This window comes from Maniola hyperantus, chromosome 8 (genome assembly GCF_902806685.2).
Source record: "Maniola hyperantus chromosome 8, iAphHyp1.2, whole genome shotgun sequence".
NCBI lineage: Eukaryota > Metazoa > Arthropoda > Insecta > Lepidoptera > Nymphalidae > Maniola > Maniola hyperantus.
This window is the reverse complement of record NC_048543.1, coordinates 361,309-381,044: the sequence shown is the minus strand read 5'-3', so window position 1 is coordinate 381,044 and position 19,736 is coordinate 361,309. Positions and strand designations below refer to the sequence as shown.

The window sequence follows — 19,736 nt, the reverse complement described above, 5'->3', positions numbered from 1 at the left end:
CGTAGCATGATACTCGTGGGAGATTTGAGGACTTGTTTATAACTCCATTTAGTTCATACATAACTGTACGTAGGTATGAACGACTGGTGGAGCCAAGTGCCCTGCACTTATTGATTAGGGATATCTAGGCTCCAATAACAACTAGTGCATACATTATTTATTACTTATGTAAGAGAACAATTAAAACTTTACACCGTCGTCTGACAAATCACTTATGGTTCTTGATCTCGAGTAGTGAATGAGCGGCTATCCTGAACAACGACTGTAGATGTATTGAACGAGACATTGTATATTTCAGATTCCGTGCGAGTCTGCCGACTTCCCTTCCATCATAACACCCGAGCTGCTGGAGATGGATGTGGACTGGGATTCCGTGAGAATGCATTCTTTTGTTTTCACACTAATGTCATAAATCTGGGTGGATGTCTATCTGTTTCGCGATTATATTGCTGCACATGTTGCATGTTTGGATGTTTGTTACTCAATCACACACAGCTGAACGGATTTGGATGAAATTTGGAATGGAGATAGATTATACCCTGGATAACCTCAAATCAAAGAGTTCCCGCGAGATTTTGAAAAATGTAAATCCACGCGGACCAAGTCGCGGGCTAGTATCTTAATAAGGCACAGCTAAATTGCATTCGTGGGCAGCAATGTCATCAAACATTGCATAAATAGTAGATTGTACAACAAGGGCATAAAACAAGCCATTCTATCCAAGACATTTATAGGGCAGTTATTTGATTGTTTGCACAGCCGTAACCTACGGTGTCTTCCAAAGGACAGTTTTATAATGCATCACAAGTGACGTTTTTCTAAAATGGCGGGGCGATCCACCAATCAGAATAGTGGCGTGATCGTCGCGCGACAGTGGCTCGTATTGCCAGCTGAATATCCTGAAAAACCACTGGCTTCACTGAACAAAGTTGAGGGTAAAATGGGTTTTATGACAGAGTTATACACTCTGCTTTTCACTTCGATTGCGAGGAAATGGAACGGAATGTGATACGGAACACATGTGGGTGGCTCACTCTCATCCACACCATCTCTTCTGGCCATTTTGAATGCTCTATGTAGAACATCGATAAATCACCCATTGCGCAGGTACGATGTCAGAGGCCTTTTAATGAGGCGCCAAATATGTAGATCGATATCACCCACTGTGCAAGTTCAAGGTCGACCCTTTGACGTGACACCAACTGTAGCTTACATTAAGTACCAGGAGAGCATAGAGCATAGCAGGCTAGGCTCAGGTACTATAGAACTTTCCATACAACACCTTTATGCCCAAGGGCATAAAGAAGAATTTTACGAGCATGAGAAATGAAAAAGATGATTTCTGTCAGGTGTACGAAATATCCAGTACCACTCTGCGGGAGCTGCACGAGAGTCTGCTGCTGACGTTCTCTGCTCACTCGCCGGAGATCATGAGCCTCTACCATCAAGCGCCCGCTGTGCCCACTGGTAACACACTTTCCTATTGATGTGAACCCCTCGTGAGTTGATAGTCATTGCAAACATAAATGTATGCCGGCTAATCTCACGTCTTAATCGGTGCAAGCCCGACTAGTTTCGAACCCGTTCGGAGTCCGTTTTCAATGAGCCTAGTAAATTACGTTCAGAAAGGTGCCTCATTTCCGGTATAGGAGATATATTATGTGACTTTCCCCAGTTATGCCCATATACAATAGATTTTCCTAAATGTGTGTTCAGCCCCAAAGGCTAAAATATAAATGTATGTTGTGTGTCAGTGTTCGGGTCGCGCACGTGGAGCGCGGCGGCGGGCGCGTGCGGCGAGGCGCCGGACGCGCTGCGCGTGCGCTGGGCCGGCCCGCCGCGCGCCGCGCGCCGCCGCGGCCTGGCGCCCGCGCTGCTGGCGCTCGGCGGCCCGGAGCTGCTGCTCTACTTGTTCGCCAGGGTAACTTGGGCCATACTCACTCATTTTGTAATTTTATTTATTTATTTATTTATTTATTTTATTTTTATTTATTTAGACAAAACGAAAAGTGAACAATTTACACCACACTTTTAGACCAAAGCACTAGATAAAAAGCCGAGACTGGTGTTGGCAGTTTGCAGCCCAAATAGACCGTAGTCTGTGCTAGCATGCTGCTGCTGATGCTGTGCTGTGCGTAATGAGCATGAACTTATGAGAAACACTACTCCAAGTAGATTTATTACTTTTGTCTAAACAACTCAATTAAAAGACGAGATAATAAACCAGCATCACAACAAAATTGACAAGTAACACAGAAAAATGGTTTTTTCGACATTTTGCACGATAAATCAAAAACTATTATGAATAAAAAGAAATGAAAATCTGTTTTTGAATGTACAGATGAAGCCCATTCCTATGATACCCTACTTGGTATAGTTATCTTACTTTGAAAATTTGTTCATGAAAACACTTTAATTTTTTTTAAAACAGATACTACATACGGACAGACTGACAGATAAACAGACAGACAAGGAAATGATCTTATAAGGGTTTTTTTTTTCTTTTTTAAGTACCACGGAACCCTATTTAGAAATGAAATGGTATTGTGCACTGTGCAGGTGGTAGAGCTGGAAGGGTCGGCGGAGGAGCAGGCGAGCGCGCTGGCGACAGTGCTGCGCGCGTGCGGCGCGGACGCGCGGCTCGCCGCGGCGCTGTACGCGGACGCGGCGCTCGACCTGCTGCTGCCCGTGCTGGCCGCGCCCGGCTGCCGAGTGACGCACCACATGCTGAAGGTATTGCGCTGGCGACAGTGCTGCGCGCGTGCGGCGCGGGACGCGCGGCTCGCCGCGGCGCTGTACGCGGACGCGGCGCTCGACCTGCTGCTGCCCGTGCTGGCCGCGCCCGGCTGCCGAGTGACGCACCACATGCTGAAGGTATTGTGCAGGTGGTAGAGCTGGAAGGGTCGGCGGAGGAGCAGGCGAGCGCGCTGGCGACAGTGCTGCGCGCGTGCGGCGCGGACGCGCGGCTCGCCGCGGCGCTGTACGCGGACGCGGCGCTCGACCTGCTGCTGCCCGTGCTGGCCGCGCCCGGCTGCCGAGTGACGCACCACATGCTGAAGGTATTGTGCAGGTGGTAGAGCTGCAAGGGTCGGCGGAGGAGCAGGCGAGCGCGCTGGCGACAGTGCTGCGCGCGTGCGGCGCGGACGCGCGGCTCGCCGCGGCGCTGTACGCGGACGCGGCGCTCGACCTGCTGCTGCCCGTGCTGGCCGCGCCCGGCTGCCGAGTGACGCACCACATGCTGAAGGTATTGTGCAGGTGGTAGAGCTGCAAGGGTCGGCGGAGGAGCAGGCGAGCGCGCTGGCGACAGTGCTGCGCGCGTGCGGCGCGGACGCGCGGCTCGCCGCGGCGCTGTACGCGGACGCGGCGCTCGACCTGCTGCTGCCCGTGCTGGCCGCGCCCGGCTGCCGAGTGACGCACCACATGCTGAAGGTATTGTGCAGGTGGTAGAGCTGCAAGGGTCGGCGGAGGAGCAGGCGAGCGCGCTGGCGACAGTGCTGCGCGCGTGCGGCGCGGACGCGCGGCTCGCCGCGGCGCTGTACGCGGACGCGGCGCTCGACCTGCTGCTGCCCGTGCTGGCCGCGCCCGGCTGCCGAGTGACGCACCACATGCTGAAGGTATTGTGCAGGTGGTAGAGCTGGAAGGGTCGGCGGAGGAGCAGGCGAGCGCGCTGGCGACAGTGCTGCGCGCGTGCGGCGCGGACGCGCGGCTCGCCGCGGCGCTGTACGCGGACGCGGCGCTCGACCTGCTGCTGCCCGTGCTGGCCGCGCCCGGCTGCCGAGTGACGCACCACATGCTGAAGGTATTGTGCAGGTGGTAGAGCTGCAAGGGTCGGCGGAGGAGCAGGCGAGCGCGCTGGCGACAGTGCTGCGCGCGTGCGGCGCGGACGCGCGGCTCGCCGCGGCGCTGTACGCGGACGCGGCGCTCGACCTGCTGCTGCCCGTGCTGGCCGCGCCCGGCTGCCGAGTGACGCACCACATGCTGAAGGTATTGTGCAGGTGGTAGAGCTGCAAGGGTCGGCGGAGGAGCAGGCGAGCGCGCTGGCGACAGTGCTGCGCGCGTGCGGCGCGGACGCGCGGCTCGCCGCGGCGCTGTACGCGGACGCGGCGCTCGACCTGCTGCTGCCCGTGCTGGCCGCGCCCGGCTGCCGAGTGACGCACCACATGCTGAAGGTATTGTGCAGGTGGTAGAGCTGCAAGGGTCGGCGGAGGAGCAGGCGAGCGCGCTGGCGACAGTGCTGCGCGCGTGCGGCGCGGACGCGCGGCTCGCCGCGGCGCTGTACGCGGACGCGGCGCTCGACCTGCTGCTGCCCGTGCTGGCCGCGCCCGGCTGCCGAGTGACGCACCACATGCTGAAGGTATATAATGTATAAAATTGCGGACCGGCAGGAATCGAACCCGCGTCTCCTGGCATCCGCGTCTCTAGTGGTTAGAGCGTCGGGCGCGATCCCAGGAGACGAGGGTTCGATTCCTACCAATCCGCAATTTTTGATAAATTGTAGGTAAAACACTATGAGACTACTACTAACTCTACTTCTATTTAATGTACACCGCTCAGCTTTGTCGTAGTAGTAAGTGCAGCGATAAACGTTAACGCATTGGTGTGCGTTACGTAAACCGCATCGCGGTCGAGACTGAGCGTCTCGCACACTAACTATGTGTGCGTGTGCACTCACACTAATATAGCCAAACGGACTTCGTTAAATAGAGCACCTATACAGGGATATTTTATAATTTTATAGTGTTTTACCTACACTTCAAGGAAATTTCTAAATAATTTTCCGGCCCGCAATTTTTTATATATATTTAAAATTACCTATACAGGCACTTCTGCTCAAACTGGTTGGGTTTGGAACTCTTGTAATTTTAATTTTAACTAGTTCCGTCGTCCCGGCCTCGATCGAGTGGAATTTCTGAAAATCTTCGAGGGGGTGGAATTCCCAAAAATCATGAAACAAAGAAAGGTCCAATGTTCTTATATTATATCTGCATACTATCGGGCACATTTTGGTGTAAGTAGGTATAAAAAATGTATTTCCCTAACCTTTTTTTCGTCAAGATTTTTGAAACGTATTTCATCACTAATTGTCACTTGACTAAAGACCCTGTTGTCGCAGGTGGTATTGGACGAGGCTTGCAGCAGCTCCCTGCTGGTGGTGGGCGGCGCGACGGCGACGCTGCGCGCGCGCAACGACAGCGTGCTGCTCGAGCCGCGCCTGCTGGTGCTGCTGGTGCGCGCCTGGCGACACTTTGATACCGATCAGGTGACGCTTCTTGAGCTCTGCTCAGTAGACTCTGCTTTCCGACCGGTGCGTGGTAGAGTCTTGACATATCATACGGCACATGACCTAAATGAAATAAATAAATTCATTCATACGAAAGAAATCGTACAGCAATCACGCAATACGAACTATATTACATATATATAAACTATATTATACTAAGGCTGCCTGCCACTGGTGCGGAGCGGAGCGGAGATGTGTTGAGCAAACCAATCGGAATGTCGGTAAATAAGGCGATAATTTTATTCCGTCATCTGACAAAATTCTGATTGGTCAACTATACACATCTCCGCCTCCGCTCCACACCAGTAGACAGGCAGCCTAAGACAGAAGCGACTCATGAGGAACCTACCAGATGGCACCACTGGAACAAAGCCTGATTCACTATCTGAAAACAGATGTCGCTATTAGATCTATGACGTACAAACACGAAAAAGTCTTGCAATAAAAAAAGAGTAAAATGTAAAGGTTTTTCTTCAGCCGGTAGTGTGGGAGGGGAACTCGGGCGAGGCGGAGAGCAACGGGGGAAGCAAGGCGGTAGGCTCGGCGTGGGAACTGGCGCTCGCTGCGCTCAGGGCGCTGCTGCACGCGCGGCACCCGCGCCTGCGCTTCAACCACTACCAGGCCTCCAGGGTGGACCTGCTGCGCCATCTGCTGCTCGCGTGCAAGGTGCGTAGTGATGTAGGGTCTTCAGGCGGTAGTGTGGGAGGTGAACTCGGGCGAGGCGGAGAGCAACGGGGGAAGCAAGGCGGTAGGCTCGGCGTGGGAACTGGCGCTCGCTGCGCTCAGGGCGCTGCTGCACGCGCGGCACCCGCGCCTGCGCTTCAACCACTACCAGGCCTCCAGGGTGGACCTGCTGCGCCATCTGCTGCTCGCGTGCAAGGTGCGTAGTGATGTAGGGTCTTCAGGCGGTAGTGTGGGAGGTGAACTCGGGCGAGGCGGAGAGCAACGGGGAAGCAAGGCGGTAGGCTCGGCGTGGGAACTGGCGCTCGCTGCGCTCAGGGCGCTGCTGCACGCGCGGCACCCGCGCCTGCGCTTCAACCACTACCAGGCCTCCAGGGTGGACCTGCTGCGCCATCTGCTGCTCGCGTGCAAGGTGCGTAGTGATGTAGGGTCTTCAGGCGGTAGTGTGGGAGGTGAACTCGGGCGAGGCGGAGAGCAACGGGGGAAGCAAGGCGGTAGGCTCGGCGTGGGAACTGGCGCTCGCTGCGCTCAGGGCGCTGCTGCACGCGCGGCACCCGCGCCTGCGCTTCAACCACTACCAGGCCTCCAGGGTGGACCTGCTGCGCCATCTGCTGCTCGCGTGCAAGGTGCGTAGTGATGTAGGGTCTTCAGGCGGTAGTGTGGGAGGTGAACTCGGGCGAGGCGGAGAGCAACGGGGGAAGCAAGGCGGTAGGCTCGGCGTGGGAACTGGCGCTCGCTGCGCTCAGGGCGCTGCTGCACGCGCGGCACCCGCGCCTGCGCTTCAACCACTACCAGGCCTCCAGGGTGGACCTGCTGCGCCATCTGCTGCTCGCGTGCAAGGTGCGTAGTGATGTAGGGTCTTCAGGCGGTAGTGTGGGAGGTGAACTCGGGCGAGGCGGAGAGCAACGGGGGAAGCAAGGCGGTAGGCTCGGCGTGGGAACTGGCGCTCGCTGCGCTCAGGGCGCTGCTGCACGCGCGGCACCCGCGCCTGCGCTTCAACCACTACCAGGCCTCCAGGGTGGACCTGCTGCGCCATCTGCTGCTCGCGTGCAAGGTGCGTAGTGATGTAGGGTCTTCAGGCGGTAGTGTGGGAGGTGAACTCGGGCGAGGCGGAGAGCAACGGGGGAAGCAAGGCGGTAGGCTCGGCGTGGGAACTGGCGCTCGCTGCGCTCAGGGCGCTGCTGCACGCGCGGCACCCGCGCCTGCGCTTCAACCACTACCAGGCCTCCAGGGTGGACCTGCTGCGCCATCTGCTGCTCGCGTGCAAGGTGCGTAGTGATGTAGGGTCTTCAGGCGGTAGTGTGGGAGGTGAACTCGGGCGAGGCGGAGAGCAACGGGGGAAGCAAGGCGGTAGGCTCGGCGTGGGAACTGGCGCTCGCTGCGCTCAGGGCGCTGCTGCACGCGCGGCACCCGCGCCTGCGCTTCAACCACTACCAGGCCTCCAGGGTGGACCTGCTGCGCCATCTGCTGCTCGCGTGCAAGGTGCGTAGTGATGTAGGGTCTTTAGGTGGTAGGGTGGAGGGGGGAGGCACCTGCGAGGCTGCGCCTGCGCATCGACCACCACCAGGCGTCTAGGGTACATCTGCTGCTAACTTCAACTAGGTATATTGCACTGATAAATAGTACATAGTAATCAAAACTACTTTCAAAGGCCTATATTACAATGCAGCTCTTTGATTTAAAAATTATTTAGCTCTACATTTCCATATTGTTGTACAGGAGCGGTTCTTGAACTCGGAGCGGCCCGCGTTCGGCCAAGAGACCAGCATTGCGCTGGTGGACTTGGTGCGCGCGCTGCTCGGACACCCGCCGCTGCTGTGCCATCTGGCGCTGCTGTGCGACTTCCTGCTGCTGATGCACCAAGTTCGTATCCACTTCCTTCCACATTGGCTTGACGTAGTACTGAGAACCCTAATTTGAGGGCCAGATAACACAGTAGCACTATTTTATATCGTTTTTGATAACTACTATGTGAAACTCTTTGATTTTCTGTTAGACATTTACAAAGAGGAGCCCAATTCTCATTCCTTAGTGTTGGAAACAAGGATTGAAGTTAAAAGGGCCCCAGGTCTACAAAGGCGCTAATGGTTGGACAATTTTTGTCAGCCCTAGCACAGACCACGGTCTATTTGGGCTGCAAATTGCAAACACCAGTCTCAGTTTTTACCTAGTGCTTTGGTCTAAAAGTGTGGTGCAAAATGTTCACTTTCCATTAAGTCTGTACAAAAAAAAAGAAAAGGACTATAACTATCCTGGGGAAATATAAAGAAGATCCTTTTCTCTGGATCGGGTTTCTTTTTACCAAAATCTGTTAAACAGATGGGGCCTTGAGAAAGAGACAGACACATTTGGAATAAGGCTTATATAATACTAAGTATGGATTTTTGTGCTAATCATATCCGAATTTTAAATACCGCGCGGTGTTCCCACTAGATTATAACATGGGGTTATTCAAGGGGCGGACCAACAAATTCCTAAAAGGCCGGCAACGCATCGGCGGCTCCTCTGGTGTTGCAAATGTTCATGGGCGGCACTTAACATCAGGCCTGCTCGTTTGCTCGCTATATCTATTAAAAAAAAAAAAAAAAAAAGCTCTCCTATAAAATCGACCACTGTGTAGTTGGTGCAATTGTGAACTGAGCCTTCAATATGTTAAAGCTGACTTCACATAAGCGCTTTATTCACCATCCGTCTTGCTGTACGTCCCGCCAAGACCATGCACGATGCACGATGCAAAAAGACCGTGAATAGGCTTGACGTATGTCGATAATTATTATTGTTTGCTGGATGTGCACGATGAATTTTGCATCCAGAGAGCGTCCCCACCACGCACCGCCCGCGTCGTGCAGATAGACATCGAATAGCGCGGACGTACAGCAGAGTCGTCGTGCGTCGTGCATGCTTGATCGGGAATAGACTTGCTGTACAGCAGATTTTACCATTTAGAGGTTCACAATGAATCAAAAGCTTAATTTGCTGTAATCCGCTGAAACAAGTCGAATCTGTATAGTGCAACATACAGCATGCGAAATGCACCGCCCGCCCTCCCACTGCTAAACATGCAGGAAGAAGCAGCCACCAGGCAAGCAATACGCACCACCACCACGCAGCACCACACAAATCTCAAACACAATCGACGCACGTTTCGCCCCAACACCGGAGCATCCTCAGGAGATGTAGACCTTACAATGCACAATTGCAAAGTGACGCGCGCGGCAAACGCGCCGTCTTAAATAACTTTACCCCCAACTGGTCCCCACTACATCGCTCCGCCTACTACCCCGCACTGCCTCTATACAAATTGAGAAGCGGTGAATTTGATAAATTTATTTGTTCGTTTAATAACTGCAGCAGTTTAGCAGTGGGAGGGCGGGCGGTGCATTTCGCATGATGTATGTTGCACCATACAGATTCGACTTGTTTCAGCGGATTACAGCAAATTAAGCTTTTGGTTCATTGTATATCATGGACTTCCGCAAAGTAACGCCTGCTTCTATACAACATTTAGAGGTTGTTTAGAGGTTGTTTCGTAACGTGAGTGCTCGTCAGTCTCTCTCTCTCTGACGCTTGATGTGCGCACGATGGTCTGTATGCTACATCCAGCACCGCAGCTTTGAGCTGACGTACAGCCGGGATGGATGGTGAATAAAGCGCTTTACTTGCAGGCAAGCGACACGTTCGTGACGCACTCGCGCGCCAACTACTACTTCCTGCTGACGGCCGACACGCCGGAGACCAGCGACTTCAACTTCCTGAGCTTCATCAACAAGCGACACAAGTCCAACTCTGACAATAAGGTATGCAAAACATACAAAACATAAAAAAAAATGTTTTCTCCCACTTGCTCGGAAATTGCTTCATTGCTAAAAAACCGGCCAAGTGCGAGTCAGGCTCGCGCAATGAGGGTTCCGTACTACAGTCGTATTTTTTCGATATTTTGCAGGATAATTCAAAAACTATGATACATAAAAATAAATAAAAATCTGTTTTAGAATGCACAGGTGAAGCCCTCTCATATGATACCCCACTTGATATAGTTATCTTACTTATACTTACGGACATCTGCTAGTTAAATATAATCGTGTAATAATACATTACAGTCCAGGCAGGAAATGAATAATTTGCTGGCCGAGTATTATTGGAGGAACGAGGCGAAGCCGAGGACTCCTTAAGTGCTTTTTGAAAGGACTAGGCATCCGCCAAGTCTTTTAAACTAAACGAGGTTATTAATCGCTATTTCAGCCAAGAATTATATAGTAGTTTTCTCCCATTTACGAAAAAACAATAATAAATGCGAGGAAAGAGAACATTACTATCTAGTTTTTTTTAAATAGCTGATTACTGTCTAGCTTTTTTTGCAATGAAGCAATTTCCGAGCAAGTGGGTAGATATTGTGGATACATAGACTTATAATTTTTTTTCAACTAAACAGGCTTTCGAGAGCACGGATAAGTCGAGCTCGTCCAGCGTGTCTGAAGACGTGACGGAACTGCTCGCGAACGAGATGAAAGATATGCACATCCGCGAGACGGAGAGCGACAAGACGGACCCCGAGAGCGCGGACTCCACCAAGCAGATGAAGGGCCTCATCAATATGAAGATCAAGGAAGGCAGGTGAGGGTTTATGACGTACTAGTTGACCCACTCAGGCTTCACTCCAGAGGAATTTTTGAAATTCGGTGATGGGGACGGTTTTCCAAAAATCCTGAAACACATATTTTTTAATTTTTTTTAAAGTAAATATTTATGGATGTACTAGCTTATGCTCGCGACTTCGTCCGCGTGGACTACACAAATTTCAAACCCCTATTTCACCCCCTTAGGGGTTGAATTTTCAAAAAGCCTTTCTCAACGGATGCCTACGTCATAATAGCTATCTGCATGCCAAATTTCAGCCCGATCCGTCCAGTAGCTTGAGCTGTGCGTTGATAGATCAGTCAGTCAGTCAGTCAGTCAGTCACCTTTTCCTTTTATATATTTAGATTGTACAATAATTTGAATGATTAGGTATTTACTTCCATTAGAATGTATAAGGTTTTCTTTTCAGAGAAAAGCGGTTGTCCACTTCGGAGGCTTCTGACGGACCTGTTGGTGAGACTTGTTCCATTCTTAACTAGATGAGGCACGCGACAACGTCCGCCTGAATTTAGGTTTTTAAAAATCCCGTGGGAACTCTTTGATTTTTCGGGATAAAAAGTAGCCTATATCTTTCCCCGGGATGTAAGCTAATTTCATCAAAATCGGTTAAACTGTTGGGCCGTGAAAAGCTAGCAGATAGACAGACAGACTTTCGCATTTATAATATATGTATGGATGTTACTCACTTAAGTATCTTTCTTTTACTATGATTTTCAATCCCCTGGTGACTTTTGTTGCAGAGAAAAGCATGGAGGAAACCATAGACGACATAGACGTAGCACTCGAAGACGCCAAGCAGCGCTCGGAGGCGGAACGTGCGCTCGACGGATACATCGTGGTGGACAGCGATGACGTCAGCCACACCACGGTCGACCTCTACACCAGCGGCATCTACCAACAGGTATGCTGTACATATCCGTGTCATTCATTATTGTGAATTTACGTACAGGGTGTAACCAGAACGCTAGTAAAAACGAAGACAGGTGTACGTTAGTACTGATCATTACATCAAAATTAAAAAGAGCAACCGCCGAGTTTCTTGCTGGTTCTTCTCGGTAGGAACGGCATTCCGAACCAGTGGTAAATTAAAACTACCTGACTATTCATAAGCACTTTTAAAAAGTTTACATGAATAAAAAAAACATTCTATTCTATTCTATTCTATTTTATACTGATAAGATATTACAAAAAAAAAACGCGATTAAAAAAAAAAATCCTAAGTTTCGTGAAAGTTCACGATATATTAGAAATATTATTATAAGTATTGATAAAACATCTGACTTGGAGTCAATGCCGTGTCGTTGGCGGGGATTGACCCGAGTTTAGCACGTTGTACATTGCGGGTTTGAAAAAGTTTTGCACGCTATACATTGCGGGTTTGAAAAATACAAAATCACTAAAACTAAAAAATGATTCAAATGGTTATAAATTAGTATTTAAGTAGTATAACAATAACGTTAAGTTTTTGTTAGCGTTCTGGTTACTATAATATTATATTTATCTAAAAATTAGGTTTGGTTGGTGGAGATTGTGAATTTTTGATAGAAAACCCCGCTCTGTTCGCGTCGCGGCGCCACTGATGCCACAATTTATCAAAGTTGTTGGTAGTTAGGGCATTTCATTTGATGATTCAAAAGCACTGGTAAACTCTTTTTATTTCTAAGTAGGTGATGCCCGCGACATCATCCGTGCGATGGTAGCCTATGCCACTCTCCAGGCCTTTAACTATACTCATGCAATAAATCACCTCGATCTATTGCTTCGTTGCGATGTGGTGGAAGGACAAACAAACAAACAAACGCACTTACAACATGTTTATCAGTTGCAACTAAGGATTTTAAAAACCATTGTTCCTCTAAATATTAAACTACTTGCAAAAAATAATGAAAATCTTATATTTAAGTATTGTAAAGAGATTAATATTTATGACAAAGTTCAATTTACGATCCTGAAAGAACAATTTTTTAATTTAGCCATGCAAAAGGAAGTTATTAACAAAATTCAGACACGCAAAGTAACTCAAAAAAAACTAAACTAGCGGCACGCTATGATGGCCGGTTTGACGTTTGTCCGCTCATGAAGTTCCGTATTAATTGATAACGACTTTGAAGGAAATAATTGTATTACTTTATTGACGATAGTGATGTGCAGAGATTCATAAATTTTATCGAATGTAGTTTTAGGTTTAGGACTCAAAATTTATTTATTAAATTGATTTCTTAAATGTATACAAGTGTAGAAAAATCAGTTTGCACCATTTAAGGGGTGAATGTACTTGTGAATATGAACAATTTTCACTATGTGGACAAACCTCTGAAATCGCAAAAAAATATCAATAAATTTTTAAAAATGGAATCTAATACGATCGTCACATAGGATCGCTGGCTAGCACAACTACTACCTCTGGCAAACTCGCGTCAATGCTCAATGCAAAACAAAGCAGTTTCGAATTGACGTTGCTTCGAAAAGTATAAACTGTCAGTGCAATGCGATTGTGATATAGTTTTGACCTGGCTTTGGATTTCAAATATTGATACTGCATTACTGTTGACCCTTGCTCGTTAATTTGGACTCTGTTCAAGCCCTTTGTTGTGGATTTCGTCGATATGACCGAACGTACGCAGAGAACTGTTCTAAATAGTCAGACACGTGAGTTCCTAATACGCCTTCGTAACTATTTCGATCGTGAAGCTCAAAATGGAGGGCCAATTTTACCTATAACGTCAGTGGTTGAACGCGTAGCTGATGCGCTTAATATTGGACAACGAACTGTTAGACGGATAACTAAAAAAAAATATGGCGAGACTGGCACAGAAGAAAATAAACTTCACACACCAAAAAAGAGGAAAACGAGCAAAACCAGTCGTAGGCATCGATAGCTTTGATGCCGATGCTATCCGAAGACATGTTTACGGCTACTATTTACAGAAGGAGTATCCAACAAGAAAAAAGTTGGTGCATTCACTGAAGGAAGCTGGATTATTCTTCGGTGGGGAAAGTTCTTTAACGAAGATTTTGAAGACCATTGGATTTCGATACAAAAAATGTAACAAACGCAAAATATTGATGGAAAGATTTGATATAGCGATGGCAAGGTATACTTTTTTACGGCAAGTGAAAGAAATCAAAAATTGGCAAAATGTTGTGTTCTTGGATGAAACATGGCTTAATGCTAACCATACTGTAGGCCGTTCTTGGAACGATGACACAGCAGCATCTACTTCCAAAGTTCCTGTAGGAAAAGGATCGCGACTTATAATTTGTCACGCCGGAACCATCAACGGGTTTGTCGAAGGTTCTCTCATGGCTTTTGCGTCAAAAACCACTGGAGACTATCATGAAGACATGAATGGAGAAAAGTTTACTGAATGGTTTACCTCAATGTTGTGTAGCCTCCCTGAACCATCTATTATAATTATGGACAACGCCCCATACCACTCGATGCAAATTGACAAGCCACCTGCCCAATCCCAAAAGAAAGCTGATATCGTCGCATGGCTTCGTAAAAATGGCGTAGATGCAAACATGAATATGTTAAAAGCGGAATTAGTACGTCTTTTAAAAGAAAACAAACCAACCAAGATCCGATACGTCATTGACGAAATAGCATTAGAACATGGGCACAGAGTTATACGGTTACCGCCTTACCATTGTGAGTATAATGCGATTGAGTTGGTGTGGGCTCAAATTAAGGGATATGCTGCAAGACACAATACAGAACCCCCATTTACCACAAAAAAAATGCTAAAATTATTAGAAGAAGCTTGTGAACATGTGACTAAAGGAGACTGGGAAAAGGTTGTGAATAGAACTGTTAAATTAATAAGGGAAGATTATGAAAGAGATGTGAAAATAGATAATATTATAGAAAACGAACATATAATTATTAATGTATGTGATGATAGCAGTGACGACAGTGAAAATAGTAGTATGGACGAATCTGATTAATTATGGCCTTTTGTGGCACCTTTTTCGGTATCTTTTGTATTCATATGTTTCTTGTGTGCATATAAAGTATGTATATTCATTTTCGTTCAAATATTCAGTTCGTTCAAATAAATTAAATAAACATATACATTTTTGTTTTATTAAACCTATTTAATCAGGTACAAAAACAAAACTTAATTGTTTTTTGTTCGAGAATAAATTGACATTCCACATCACTATTGTAATGTGTCAAACCGGCCATCATAGCGTGCCGCTAGTGTAGTTACCATCTCTGCAAAAAATAAATATGGTGAGCGCACCAGCGCGTACATGATCCCTCGCCTAATAAATAGTTTAGATAATACTTTTAGGTCAGGACTAACCGAATTTAACTTTAAACACAAGTTAAAATCATACTTTCAAAACAAATATTAACAATTCCCATTTTTGAAAAATTAAATATAACAAATTATTATCATGTAACGCTCCCTAGTGCTAGTGCTTCTATACATAATGTATATATTATTTATGGAAGCACTATACCCAAAATCGATTAATGGACGGAATGATAAGCAACATACTAAACCTTAGTGGTTTTTTTGTTGTGTTAAAAGTATTTGTAAAATGTTCAATATTTGATAGTTAATAAAAAAAAAAAAAAAAAAAAAAAAAAAAAATTATATATGCGTATTGTTAATATACAAGTGGTGGGTTTACAGAGACGCGTGCGGGCGGGCGCGGAGCCGGGCTGGCAGGCGTGCGAGGGCTTATTGCTCCTGTTGAGAGACGCCATCGAGGCGCTACCCGACCACATGGTCGTGCAGGTATATTGGTTTACAGAGACGCGTGCGGGCGGGCGCGGAGCCGGGCTGGCAGGCGTGCGAGGGCTTATTGCTCCTGTTGAGAGATGCCATCGAGGCGCTACCCGACCACATGGTCGTGCAGGTATATTGGTTTACAGAGACGCGTGCGGGCGGGCGCGGAGCCGGGCTGGCAGGCGTGCGAGGGCTTATTGCTCCTGTTGAGAGATGCCATCGAGGCGCTACCCGACCACATGGTCGTGCAGGTATATTGGTTTACAGAGACGCGTGCGGGCGGGCGCGGAGCCGGGCTGGCAGGCGTGCGAGGGCTTATTGCTCCTGTTGAGAGATGCCATCGAGGCGCTACCCGACCACATGGTCGTGCAGGTATATTGGTTTACAGAGACGCGTGCGGGCGGGCGCGGAGCCGGGCTGGCAGGCGTGCGAGGGCTTATTGCTCCTGTTGAGAGACGCCATCGAGGCGCTACCCGACCACATGGTCGTGCAGGTATATTGGTTTACAGAGACGCGTGCGGGCGGGCGCGGAGCCGGGCTGGCAGGCGTGCGAGGGCTTATTGCTCCTGTTGAGAGACGCCATCGAGGCGCTACCCGACCACATGGTCGTGCAGGTATATTGGTTTACAGAGACGCGTGCGGGCGGGCGCGGAGCCGGGCTGGCAGGCGTGCGAGGGCTTATTACTCCTGTTGAGAGACGCCATCGAGGCGCTACCCGACCACATGGTCGTGCAGGTATATTGGTTTACAGAGACGCGTGCGGGCGGGCGCGGAGCCGGGCTGGCAGGCGTGCGAGGGCTTATTGCTCCTGTTGAGAGACGCCATCGAGGCGCTACCCGACCACATGGTCGTGCAGGTATATTGGTTTACAGAGACGCGTGCGGGCGGGCGCGGAGCCGGGCTGGCAGGCGTGCGAGGGCTTATTGCTCCTGTTGAGAGACGCCATCGAGGCGCTACCCGACCACATGGTCGTGCAGGTATATTGGTTTACAGAGACGCGTGCGGGCGGGCGCGGAGCCGGGCTGGCAGGCGTGCGAGGGCTTATTGCTCCTGTTGAGAGATGCCATCGAGGCGCTACCCGACCACATGGTCGTGCAGGTATATTGGTTTACAGAGACGCGTGCGGGCGGGCGCGGAGCCGGGCTGGCAGGCGTGCGAGGGCTTATTGCTCCTGTTGAGAGATGCCATCGAGGCGCTACCCGACCACATGGTCGTGCAGGTATATTGGTTTACAGAGACGCGTGCGGGCGGGCGCGGAGCCGGGCTGGCAGGCGTGCGAGGGCTTATTGCTCCTGTTGAGAGATGCCATCGAGGCGCTACCCGACCACATGGTCGTGCAGGTATATTGGTTTACAGAGACGCGTGCGGGCGGGCGCGGAGCCGGGCTGGCAGGCGTGCGAGGGCTTATTGCTCCTGTTGAGAGACGCCATCGAGGCGCTACCCGACCACATGGTCGTGCAGGTATATTGGTTTACAGAGACGCGTGCGGGCGGGCGCGGAGCCGGGCTGGCAGGCGTGCGAGGGCTTATTGCTCCTGTTGAGAGACGCCATCGAGGCGCTACCCGACCACATGGTCGTGCAGGTATATTGGTTTACAGAGACGCGTGCGGGCGGGCGCGGAGCCGGGCTGGCAGGCGTGCGAGGGCTTATTGCTCCTGTTGAGAGACGCCATCGAGGCGCTACCCGACCACATGGTCGTGCAGGTATATTGGTTTACAGAGACGCGTGCGGGCGGGCGCGGAGCCGGGCTGGCAGGCGTGCGAGGGCTTATTGCTCCTGTTGAGAGACGCCATCGAGGCGCTACCCGACCACATGGTCGTGCAGGTATATTGGTTTACAGAGACGCGTGCGGGCGGGCGCGGAGCCGGGCTGGCAGGCGTGCGAGGGCTTATTGCTCCTGTTGAGAGACGCCATCGAGGCGCTACCCGACCACATGGTCGTGCAGGTATATTGGTTTACAGAGACGCGTGCGGGCGGGCGCGGAGCCGGGCTGGCAGGCGTGCGAGGGCTTATTGCTCCTGTTGAGAGACGCCATCGAGGCGCTACCCGACCACATGGTCGTGCAGGTATATTGGTTTACAGAGACGCGTGCGGGCGGGCGCGGAGCCGGGCTGGCAGGCGTGCGAGGGCTTATTGCTCCTATTGAGAGACGCCATCGAGGCGCTACCCGACCACATGGTCGTGCAGGTATATTGGTTTACAGAGACGCGTGCGGGCGGGCGCGGAGCCGGGCTGGCAGGCGTGCGAGGGCTTATTGCTCCTGTTGAGAGACGCCATCGAGGCGCTACCCGACCACATGGTCGTGCAGGTATATTGGTTTACAGAGACGCGTGCGGGCGGGCGCGGAGCCGGGCTGGCAGGCGTGCGAGGGCTTATTGCTCCTGTTGAGAGACGCCATCGAGGCGCTACCCGACCACATGGTCGTGCAGGTATATTGGTTTAATCTTTTTTGCAGGGAAAACTAAGCGTCGAGTTGCTCAGATAAATTAGAAAATGACACTAGATAAATATAGCATTTGAGCAGGTAAACATTTTAAGTTGCAAGTCCATGGCCTATAAACGGTTTTTATTATTCTTTTTCGATTCGAAAACAGGGACGGCTTTCGCAATTTCTCATTCAGTTAAAATTAGATAAAACTTACTCGATTTTCGAAATTGACATTTTCAATATAATATTCCGTAAGATTGAGGAGATTTTATTTGCTGGCAGCCTTTGTTGTACAAGTACGCCCCACTGTCAATGTCATTCAAGTGCTGAAGGAGCCTTGTCGTACTGTACCGATATAGTGTGTATGATACAGGCGGTGTCGGCGGCGATCCAGCCCGAGACGCTGGTAGTGCTGGCCAACCACCGGCAGGCGGGCGTGCGCGCGGCCGTCGTGCGCGTCGTCAGCGCGCTGCACCGCCGCCACGCCGCCGCGCTGTCGCACCACTGCCTCGTGCAGCTGGCCAATCAGGTGCGTGCGATGCTGCCATGCCATGCCATGCCATGGAAGAAAGAGAAGGAAAGAAAAACCTTTGTTTTGTCCAGTTGGCGTATAATATGATGTAAGCAGTGGCGTGCAGATCATAGAGGCATAAAAGCACTGCTTACCCTAGTTGAAAAGGCTTAGTGCTCATTTTTCATGATGACCTGTCATTAAATAGATAGTTGGCTACCTAATGCTTACCCTAGGTTCAAACCCTGTGCACGCCACTGGATGTAAGACATTATGCTGAGCTGTACACCCATTCGGGGTGGTGTCACAGATGAAAATGTTACATTTGTATGCTTTGTTTTTATCTGTGGCACCAACAACTAATAAATGCATTTTCTTCTTTCTTTTCTTTCTTTAGTCACATGACTTTATGACACCATTAAAGAAGTGGTTATCCCGGCGTTTCCTCCCTCTACTTGAGCATTAGTAAATGTCGTTGACGCGACCTTGAAGTCTTGCCCATCCCAAAATCGTCTAAAGAAATTTTCCCTTCAAAAACGAGTTTGTTTGATATTTGAATACAGATTTCCCTGTACCCCGGCTCGTGGGAGCTCGCGTCGGCGTGCGCGGCGCTGCTCACCAAGTGCGACGTGCCGCTCGAGGACCAGCTGGACGTACGTATAGCAAAATATTTGCGTTATACTACCTAAACAAAATCCATTACCAATAACCATTTGTCTCGTTTTGTACCTTTAGTGATTTAGAATTTTTCAAACCGCAATATATAGCGTGCAAAACTCGGGTCAATGCCCCGCCTATGACGCGGCATTGACTCCGAGTGGCCTACTTTCACAACGTTCGTTGACCTTTAGCATCAGGCAATATATCGTAAAGTTTTACAAAACTATAGTTTTTATATTCTTTTCGCGTTTTTTTGTGGTATCATATGAGTAATTATCAGTACTATCTATCCTGTCTTCGTTTTTACCAGCGTTCTGGTTACACTCTGTGTTATGTAAAGTACTGTTTATTACATATAGATACCTTCTTAAAAAAAACTCCTAAGATTGTGGCGATCCCCACATGCAGATCCTAATGGACCATGTGACTCGTCGCACATGCGAGCTGTGGAACCAACTCCCTCCGGTGGTGTTCCCACTAGATTTCAACATGAGGTTCTTCAAAAGGCGGGTCAACAATCCTTGAAAATCTGGCAACCCCCCTAATGGATGGTTGCCCTGATGTTGAAAATGTTCATGGCCAGCGGCAATCACTTAACACAAGTGACCCGCCTGCTCGTATGCTGGCTATTTTAATTTAATTTGTACCAAAAACATTTTTACAATAAAGAGAAAAAGAGAGTAAAAGTGACTTATCTCTATGAGAGATCTCTACCAGTGACCCTTGACAGTGCGAGAGGTTGTAGGGGGAGTAGAACAGGTAGAATAGGTAGGTATTTTTTTAATGAGTCAAACT

The 19,736-nt window shown here is 49.6% G+C and overlaps 1 protein-coding gene across 1 annotated transcript in view; it reads left to right on the top strand.

Annotated features, from left to right (window-relative positions):
- Nucleotides 1-19,736, top strand: part of mv (lysosomal-trafficking regulator mauve) — a 96,186-nt gene that overhangs the window by 55,122 nt on the left and 21,328 nt on the right. The window contains exons 21-34 of the mRNA XM_069500343.1: nucleotides 299-373; nucleotides 1,350-1,467; nucleotides 1,755-1,921; nucleotides 2,560-2,733; nucleotides 5,114-5,284; nucleotides 5,973-6,161; nucleotides 7,682-7,825; nucleotides 9,628-9,759; nucleotides 10,395-10,576; nucleotides 11,010-11,053; nucleotides 11,341-11,501; nucleotides 15,247-15,351; nucleotides 18,144-18,299; nucleotides 18,845-18,934. Of these exons, the coding sequence (XP_069356444.1) occupies nucleotides 299-373; nucleotides 1,350-1,467; nucleotides 1,755-1,921; nucleotides 2,560-2,733; nucleotides 5,114-5,284; nucleotides 5,973-6,161; nucleotides 7,682-7,825; nucleotides 9,628-9,759; nucleotides 10,395-10,576; nucleotides 11,010-11,053; nucleotides 11,341-11,501; nucleotides 15,247-15,351; nucleotides 18,144-18,299; nucleotides 18,845-18,934 (1,908 nt within the window). The remainder of the gene's footprint in view (nucleotides 1-298; nucleotides 374-1,349; nucleotides 1,468-1,754; nucleotides 1,922-2,559; nucleotides 2,734-5,113; nucleotides 5,285-5,972; nucleotides 6,162-7,681; nucleotides 7,826-9,627; nucleotides 9,760-10,394; nucleotides 10,577-11,009; nucleotides 11,054-11,340; nucleotides 11,502-15,246; nucleotides 15,352-18,143; nucleotides 18,300-18,844; nucleotides 18,935-19,736) is intronic.